Here is a 9,775-nt window from a genome sequence, read left to right on the forward strand (position 1 = left end):
TTAGATCAATCCTAGCTCAATATCAAGCTTTTAGATCTTTAATGTGTTTATTTTTAATTTTAAAAAGTTAAGAGCAATGAATTGGATTCTTTTTTAACAATTGAATTAAGCCTAACCATTGATCTAGGGCTTCAAACTAGTTAATTATTGTCCTTCTATTTCATGCCCCTCACATTAGAATCATCCAATGTACTCATCTTTCAAATTTTAATAATTCAATCAACTACAAATTTACCCTCTTATAGAAAATAGTGTGAATTGATTTTCACCTCTTATCCCTTTGTGTTTCAATCATCCTACGGAATCAACTATGATCAATATTACCCTTTCACCCTTTAGTTTAACCTATAATTGAAATTAGGGCTCAAAATTTCATATTTACAATTTTGCCCCTAAGGCTTTTTTACTTAATAATTACCTCAAATTTAATTCAAATGACTTTGAAACTTTGTTGGATTGTTATACATTGGTTAATTAAGACACCATTGCATATTTTGTATTTTTCCTATTTTTATTTTATTTTACATATTTTTTTAAATGAAAAGTATAGGAAAATGTATTTAATTACATAAAGTACATTTTATAATCCCAAAGAATTTATAGAAAAATCTTAAAGTTCTTTTCTTCAATTAGAAAGTAATTCATGAAATTTTGACACATTTAGGTATTTTTGTGATTTTTAATATTTTTAATCAATTTTAATTAAGAAAATAGGTTAAAAATAAACATTTTATTTTGACTTCAATTTTATTTTTTTTAAGTAGCTCTAGTCTTAAGGAACACCCCAAACTAATTTTATAATTTTTTAAGTTATATTTTAATTTTTATAATTATTTCATTTCAAATTTCTTATTTAGAAAATACATTTATATAATTAAAATAATTTTTATGGAGATTTCTTAAGGTCATTTCCTTCAATTTGGGTTATTTTGATGCTTTTTTGAGTTATTTTATATTTTTAGTATTTTTGATATTTTTCTTAATTTTAAAATGGAAAAATATACTTTAAATTTTTAAAATTTGATTTTGATTTTTTCTAAGTTTTACGAAACCAATTTTTGTAATTTTTTGACTTATAGTTTCATTTTTATAATTATTTTAAGCAAAATAAGGATACATATTTTCAAAATTAGGGTTTTCAATGTTACAAGTGTCCTCTAGACTGAAAAATCAAAGGACATCCCTAAGGATGTGAAGAATGAACTCTCCAAATTCCATATTTTTATGTTTAATATTTATTTTTTTATGATTTAAAGAAGCTTTAGAGCATTTAATTAATTTAAAAATAAATATAAAGCAAATATTTTTTATTTTTTTGTCCACATTGTTCTCATCTATTCATTGAGCACAAGGGTTTTTTTCTTTTATTTTTATTATTTTTTATATCAAGTTATGAATTTTTGATGTTTTTATAATTATTTAAATCAGAAAATACCCCTAATTTCCTACTTATCCACACGGCATCCACGCCAACCTTGACGTCTCTGAAGCGCCACTCGTCGTCCTGTGGTTGGCTACGCTTTACACCTTAGCCGCCAGGCGTGCCCGCTATTCATGCACCATACAATCGTCTAACTCCTCCGTCATCCGATCAATACACACCTGAACGGACGTCATCCGTTCATCGTCCCCGAACCGCTCAGAACCGCTCATTTTCTAACCATCTAACCATAAGATCTCGCTCGATACTCAACCAAATTAAGTGAGGTTTGTTCTGATAGCTTCATCAAAGTGAGACGAACACATCTATATGGCTAGATACATATGAAATACAAGTTTACTTAAGAATGTTTCAAATTGAGGGTAAATTTAGGGATTTCGATCTATACCTTTACCGAAGAGGTGAGACCCCAATTGGGTCTGTTCCTGAGCTTCGCCTTGAGTGCACGAATTTCCTCGAAGTGTTGCTTTGTTGTGTTGTTGGGTCTAGGTAGGAGTTCGATCAAAGGTTGGATCGGGTTTGGTCTAGGACTATGCTAGGATGCTCGGGAGAGGGGTTTTGATTGGGAAAGTCCCCGTGCACTCTTGTGAACCTCTTAGAGCAATCAATTTGGAGTTTTGGTGAACTTGATAGTATGGTCGTGAAATGTCCTGACTTTCAAGCTTAAAATCAGGACAATGCGGTGAGAATCGAGGCTAGAAAAAGGAGGGAATGATCTTCTCTAGGCTGTTAGATGATCTTCTCTTGACTGCATTGTCAGTTATGACTTAATGAGCGTCTATGGACTCCACTTCGAAGCTAGCAACCGATCCCAAGATAATTGCAACCAGATTGGCTCATTTCAGATGCTTGCTCCACAGATGCTTGCTCCACAAAAGAGTAGCCGCAGCCCCGTTGTTTGCTCCTGGTAGAGGCACTCCACCGTTCACAGGCTCCTGCATCCATTGGTAATCACAAAGCACCCCTTCCGGAAATCAACCTTGGACTATTTATTGGGTTTTAGGCTGCAAAATAACCCCATTACGTAAGCGAAAAACATTCCAAAAATAAAATGGGCCATTTTTGCACTCTCCATTCCAATATTCTAAATGCTGTAAAAATAAAACGAATCTGCAAGACACGAGTCTAGCAGTTTTCCTTCATTGTCTGGTTAACGGTAATCAACTACTTTCTAACTAAAGCTGATTCCTCTCTATAAAACTGATTTTTGATAATTCATGGGAACTGATATCAGTATGAGTACACAGCTCCAGAATCATTCCCCCTGCAAACCTCTTCAAAGTTAGTGAAGGACTCCTCCATTCCAACAAGATATTTCTCCATGCCTGATATTCGCTTGGCCAGATCGAGGCCCATCTTCATCCATTTTCTAGCAGTATTGACCTGCCGCAGCCGGACTGCTGTTCCTGACCTGTTCCATGCAGTCATTGCAAGCCATTTCCCTTCTTCAACAGGATATTCCCCCTCCTTTAATCCTACAATGATCTGATACGCTTGTCTGTATAAAGTATAGGCTGCTTCATTCTTCCCGCCATTTTCAGTTGAACACAGACAGGCAATGCTGATCAGCCATCGGAGGACCATGCTCACCATCTGATAGTCCGGAGTTGGCAATTCCAACAGACTTGAGAGACACTTCCTGAAGGCAAACTCCGATACCTCAGTGTTTGGCCTCCTACCTTGAGAGGCAAAAAGACCAATTTGGAGGAGGCTGTTAGGGTTGCACGCTTTCGTGGAGGCAAACCTCTTAACGAGTTGGAGTTGTTGGTTCCTAGTGTCATCGAGCCTGTTGAGGAGTTGATAGGTGTTGAAGGTATGGAGGAAGCACATAGTTGATGCTTCAACCATCCAATCACCCGTAACAGCTGTTGATAAATGCATTGTTGGTACCAACTGCAGATATTTACGAATGAATAGCAAAAATCAGAGTAAACAAGACACCGATATTTGGCAACTGTGCAGTCACAACGTTATGCAGGCAATAATAAGAAATAATGAGTGGTTTAAGTAAACGGTAAGTTTACATTTTTTTAAACACATTCATTTCAGCAATGATTGCATATCAACTGTTTAAAGTTAACGCTAATGCTATATTAACTGTCGAGAATGACAATAATTATAGGAAGATTTACATACATACCGCACCATTCTTATATATTTATAAATCTAAAATTTAAACTTTCAGATTTACACATAAAACACTCAAATTATTAATATCACAACTATTGAATCCAAAAATGTTTTGTGAATCACACCCACTATATAATAGAGTATTGGACGGAAAAGAGAAACAAAGAGAGAGAGATTGAGAAAGAGGAAGCACAGTACAAGAGTTTCTATGGAGTAAATTGAATAGGCCTTTTTGTAAAAGTGACCCCATATTTATAAGTTCAGGTATATATAGTAAAATTACATGTTTATCACTAATTTAATAGGAACGTTGCAAGTCATTACTACACTTTCATATTCGTACCCGACTCTGGGACCCTTTTGTATTCATAACATTGGCATTGTTTCATATTCAAAATGCTTGAAGCAGGCACTTAAAAGCCCATTAATCTTATCATTAGGTTGGCTTAAAGGTCATCGATTGGGAATCCTGAGTACATGTCCTCCTGTCGTTAGGGTGAACTTGGGCAATCAGGCAAAAAATGTATTACCGTAATCTGATAGATAGCTCTCCTTGGAGAAAAGGTCTTCTCAAAAAATCACAAAAGTGTTCCGCAGGGTATTCTTGGGCCATCATGGTGAAGAATTCCGGAATTGGCTTAGGGAGTTGGTCATAAACGATTGTTCCTCGGATTACATGTCGTCTATTCACTCGTTCGGTCGTGCTTCCGTTCGGTTGGTTCAAAGTTCCGACCCAAGGAAACAACGCTTGGTATTCCTACTTTTTGACTACCCAAATAAACAATTCTTTGGTGTTCATAAGCAAGACTTGTTAAATTTCCTCGAGATTCACGCGGACTTATTTTTTATGTGCATAATTAGTTCTTTGATTCCTTTACTGCTTCAAAGCGACGACAGTGATAAGAATAAGTGAATTAAATACAAAAATTGAATTATTTATTACGTAATAAATACTTTTAATATTTAAATTTCCTAAATTTTCATGCCTGCAGTCCGGGCATGATTATCACTTTTCCATCACTCTTTTTGAATTTCCTGCCTTTCATTCGATTGTTAGCATAAGAGAGTTATGGCGAGTAGCAATAAGTCATACATAAATGAGGTAGCCATGATGAAGGCCTTCAGACTTTCGACTAATAAATTCTAACCTCAAGGACATAGAGGAACAAGGAAAACTGGAGATTAGTCGTCTAGTAGTAAATAAGAAACCGATGGATGAGGACTGACAGACGATAGCAAAGAGGACTAAGAGAGAAGGTCACACGATACCAGCAAAGTGGCCAGGGGGAGGAGTCCGGTCGTACAACACAAAGAGACTGAAAAAAAGGGGCCGACCAGAGGAAGAGAAAAGGGTCAAATAGGATGCACATTAAAAACAAGGGGTAAAGGAACCGAGGAAGCGGGTAAGTCGTCCTATTTAATGTGGTTCTATTATGAGATGGGGAACGAGGTGGATGTGTACACCACTAGTGCAACGATCCATGCCCCGATGCCAATTCATGAATGGTCGGATCAACAACCAGTCCAGGAGATCATAAAGAACCGGGTCTAGCCACATGAGGGTGCACCTCCTTTTCCTTGCATTGGTGAGACTAGCAAGGCAGCTATCCAATAGCTTCTTGGTGAGAGCCTCCGATCATTTGAAATGGAGCAGATAATTGATATGGAAAACCCCAGTAGTTTTTGATTTGTTAGATTTGTTCATGATTTTTTGACAGTCAATTATTCTTAAAGAGGAGATAGTGCAGATTATCAACTCATCGATAATGGGAATCGGGGCCATCCCCCAATTCTAAAGACAGCAGAGGGATTGACTTCTTTGGCCCATGGTGGAGGTACCTCCAGGCATCCGTTTAGGCCTGAGGACGTGGAGAGGAAGACCGACGATCAACAAGGATCCAACCATCGATGGTTTGCCAGTTTGACAAAACAGTGTATTACTTAGCACGAGAAGCTGGCCTACAGAGGGAGATTGGCATAACAAACCTGAAGAAAGAACTGGGGACTCTTTCTCAGGATTATATAGTCGAGTTGTAGCTCTTCGAACAGGCATGGCGATTCTACGGAGAGGGAGATTGGCATAACAAACCTGAAGAAAGAACAGGGGACTCTTTCTCAGGATTATATAGTCGAGTTGATAGCTCTTCGAACAGGCATGGCGATTCTACGAACGGAGCAGATAGAGAAACGGAAGTATAGTTAGATCTCCTAGGTTTCAGCAGATGAAAAAAGAGTTGAGAAGTTTAAATTTTGGGGGCTTACCTTGTATCGGAGCCTTGTGAGTTAGGGTCTTGTATTAGCCAAGGCAGCCTAAAACCCTAGTATATAGCCTAAAATCCTAGTATATGACATCTCATATCATAAATAAAAATTAATTTTTTTAATTTAAAAAATTGTCATTTACTTTTCACAAATTTTGTGATGATTTGATAAGAATGCTCAGAGATCGAGATATGAATTTGAGGTGTTTTGAACTTCCCGTTTGCCCTATAAACAAGGGTCAAAGGAAAAATAGAGTTTGCGCTTTTCAAATCTCCCCTTTTTCCCTTCAATTGTTTCTTGTCCCACCTTTGGGTCGATTTACTTTGAACGTTTCCCATGCATTCCAAGTATTCTCCACAACTATTTGGTTTGGTGCCTGCGAGCAAAAAGACAACCCTTACGTCATTTGATGCAGATTTTCTATAAGACACTTGTGTATACAACACAAGTATAGTGCTCGAGGAGGTGGAGCCGAAGTCAAGTGCGACTGATCACTTTGGAGACAATTTGATCTTCTATCGAGATCAGTTTTGTTAGGGGCTTTGACTGTCATTGTCACGAGATTCGATCAATTCTCAACCACTACGGAATCATCCACACGCAAATACAGTCGAATTCAATTGTGAACGTGATGACTTCATCATCTACTTGTAGCAGATGGATATCCCATAGTCCCAAGAGTTGTCGTACATATTCTCTTTTAGAGTAGAGCCTGCCAACATGTCATATTTGGGTCGACTCGAAAGTTCCATCGGATCGATCTGAAGAACAAAATCAAAGATTGGAAGTTTTGATTCCTCTAGGGAATCTGTGAAGACTGATGATCACCACACGACCAACTTGAGTCGTGCAAGAAAACGAAGGGAGTCCTGCAACGAGTCTTGGGACATGTGTCGACTGCCGTGGGCAAACGCCTGTCAGTTATCCAATACACTAACCCCATGACAGTAAAACGGATGTTGAATCCCGCGCAATTCAGTTCCATAACCACCGAGTTATGGGCCAATTCAGATGAGGTGGAGGAGAAGAGGTAGATCGAGAAAGTTACGCGGCTTTCATAGAAAGAGCTGTGAAAGAAGAAGGGTACTGCTTCCAATGCCAGATTGGAAGTGGTCAACGAAGAGGACGATCAAGGGGTTGGGACAGTCCTAAGTTCTAAACTAATTCACTTTGTTTCTGAAACAATAGCTATCATTCAAAACATTGTTACCGGGGAATTAATCCTGATCGTATGAAAACCATCTTTAATGAACCAAGAAACTTCGAGGGATTGTCGCCAAGAAGAAAAAATACCAATCGTCATGGATTGGATGTAGAGGGGTCATCAGAGTGACCACCGCTCCAGGGAGCTCCTAGGTCATCTTCATGGGGTATCATTCCTCACTCAGAGAGGGGGGAGGCCAGTCGACTTTCTCTTCAGTCGCCAGTTCTGCTGGTGAAAAAGGCTAAAGTGGAAAGCATGGATGAAAGCCTGAACAGAGAAGAGTTTGAGCCGGAGTCTACTTTCAAGCGTGGGTCGGACATTTTTGAAGAACAATGTCGAAGGAAAGGGGCAAGGATCCGATCGATAATCTGACTCCTCCCTCCTTTTTCCTTCTAAGAAGAAACAAAATCGAGGCAAGGGCTGCTGGAGTGTGCTGCAGGATGAGCGGTCAAAAGTCTTCCGAAGCCATGACTCTAGCATTGCGCTGATAAACATGCTGAGGGACTAGAACCAGCAAGCTCCGAAAATCGATGAGCAAGCCTCAACCAACATTAACGTACTTTGGCCAAAGGGCTTACAGAAGTTCCTGAATACCTTTGGTCCAAAGAACTATTCCACATGGTCGATCGGTATCAACTGCTTAGACTCTTGACCACACATCATATGTTTTCTCTTTATATTCAAATAAAAATTAGAGCTTTGAAAGCTAAGTTTAGGCTAAAGAACTCAAGGCACAAGCGAGAGTAACAAAGGATCAGACAACCTTTGTTGAGACTTGGCTAGAGGAGGCCGAGCAGAGTCATAGATCGTGTCCGAGTGAGTATCTACTATTCAGGAAGGGAATGCAGAATGAAAAAGCAGGTGGCTCGATAAAGCCGCCCAAATAATTTTTTTACACGCAAGTACATCTAGAGACAGGTACAAAAGAGCTCATCGACCAATTCTTCAGAGTTGGGATGGTCTACCATAAGTACTCTGATTTCGATCAGTTTAAAAAACTTTTTCCTGGTCCTTAATCGTCGGCTCACAGAGAGGATTCTGAGAGCAATAATGTGGCAGATGATGAATCGTCTAACACTCGACCCGAACACTTCTAAACTTAGAATTTTTCTTTTACATGTAATTGAACCATTTTTGGATGTAGACAAAGAAGTTAGTTCATGACACTAATTTTAGAATAGGTCTAGGAATATAAGTATTATCAAAGGTACATGAATAGAATTAGTAAATATTATAGTTCGTAGAAAGATAAACATTATATGTATTCAAGAAATTGAATGGGTTGGAGAAAAGGCTAAAGTGATTAATAACTTAGATTTTAAATTTTGGTATTCATGTAGGAATCAAATTAAAAATAGTGTAGGCGTAATATAGATAAGAGTTTAAAAGATAATGTTGTAAAAATTAATAGAATCGGAGATAGAATTATAACCATAAAGATTTTTGTTGATACTGATGTTTTTAATATTATAAGTGTTTATCTCCTTAGGTAAGTAGCTATAAATTCAAAAGAAATATTCTGGAATGAACGAGAACAAATAATGCAAATGATACATCTTAAAGAAAAAAAATTTGCTAAAGGAGATTTAAATGGACATGTTGATAGAGTGGTAGAATATTTTAAAAATTTCATGGGCTACAGTTTGGAATGATGAATGGACAAGGTAGAACCGTATTAGATTTTGTTTAGCATATGATTTTGTTATTGCAAATATAAAAGTGAAAATATTATTACCTATAAGAATAGATCTAATAAAACACAAATTGAATATTTTCTTATAAGAAAAAAGAATATTGAGAATGTAAAAATTATAAGATCATTACATATAAAAATTTAAGTGTTCAACATCGATTATTAGTTATAGATTTTAAGATAAGGATTTGTAAGATAAATAGTATAGTGAAACACTGTCATAGAATTAGATGAGAGCGTCTAAAAATAAAACTATTTTTATGAGTAAATTTCAAAATTTCTAGATTTGGGATGTTTACGAAAAAGCTAATTTTATGTGAGATAAAGAAACAAGCACCATTAAATAAAAAATGATGAAAAAAAATTTATCAATAAAATAGTTGGTACTGAAATAATATTGTACAAAAAAAGATAAAATCTAACTTGTGTTAGAAAAACTGATTTAAATGTTAAAGCTTATAGACCTAAAAAAATTATAAAGTAACCCATAGGGAGTCAAAGATAATAAATTGTAGCACAAAAAAATTTGTTTTTAGTGATTTTTATAAAAGATTAGATATTAAAGAAGGTGAAAAATACAAGTATAAACTAGCCAAATAAAAAGAAAAGATAAGTAAATATTTAATTCAGGTAAACTGTATTAAAAATGAAAATCAAAAAGTATTTTTCTCAGAGAAAGATATTCAACATGGGTAGGTGAGCTATTTTGATAAATTTTTTGATGAAATTTCAAAAAATATAATCAACCTTAATAATCTTAATATTAGTAATAATAATAATAAATCATTTTACTTTTATTGTTGCATAAGTGAAAAGAAGTTTAGGAGGCTTTAGCAGGACCTAATAATATCCCAGTTGATGTCTAAAAACTGTCAGGAGATTTGGGAATTTCTTGGCTTACTAAACTCTTTAATATTTTTTTAAATCTAAAAGGAAACCTGAGGAATGGAGGAAATGTTTTTTGGTCCCTGTTGACCTCATTTTTAGTGAGGTCTAGTCTTTCTCTTAGGATTTAGGATCTAGCCTTAGGGGTGATCTAGCCTTA

The 9,775-nt window shown here is 36.3% G+C and overlaps 1 protein-coding gene across 2 annotated transcripts in view; it reads right to left on the reverse strand.

The window, feature by feature from the left end:
• Window positions 1-1,674: 1,674 nt before the first annotated feature.
• The window catches only part of LOC110029314 (TPR repeat-containing protein ZIP4), a 53,022-nt gene continuing 44,921 nt past the window's right edge, over window positions 1,675-9,775 (reverse strand). For both annotated transcript variants that reach the window (XM_020731551.1, XM_020731550.1), the window contains exon 5: window positions 1,675-3,334. In XM_020731551.1, coding sequence (XP_020587210.1) covers window positions 2,672-3,334 — 663 coding nt within the window. In that variant the 3' untranslated portion in view covers window positions 1,675-2,671. The remainder of the gene's footprint in view (window positions 3,335-9,775) is intronic.

Source organism: Phalaenopsis equestris, unplaced genomic scaffold (assembly GCF_001263595.1).
Source record: "Phalaenopsis equestris unplaced genomic scaffold, ASM126359v1 Scaffold000560, whole genome shotgun sequence".
Lineage (NCBI taxonomy): Eukaryota > Viridiplantae > Streptophyta > Magnoliopsida > Asparagales > Orchidaceae > Phalaenopsis > Phalaenopsis equestris.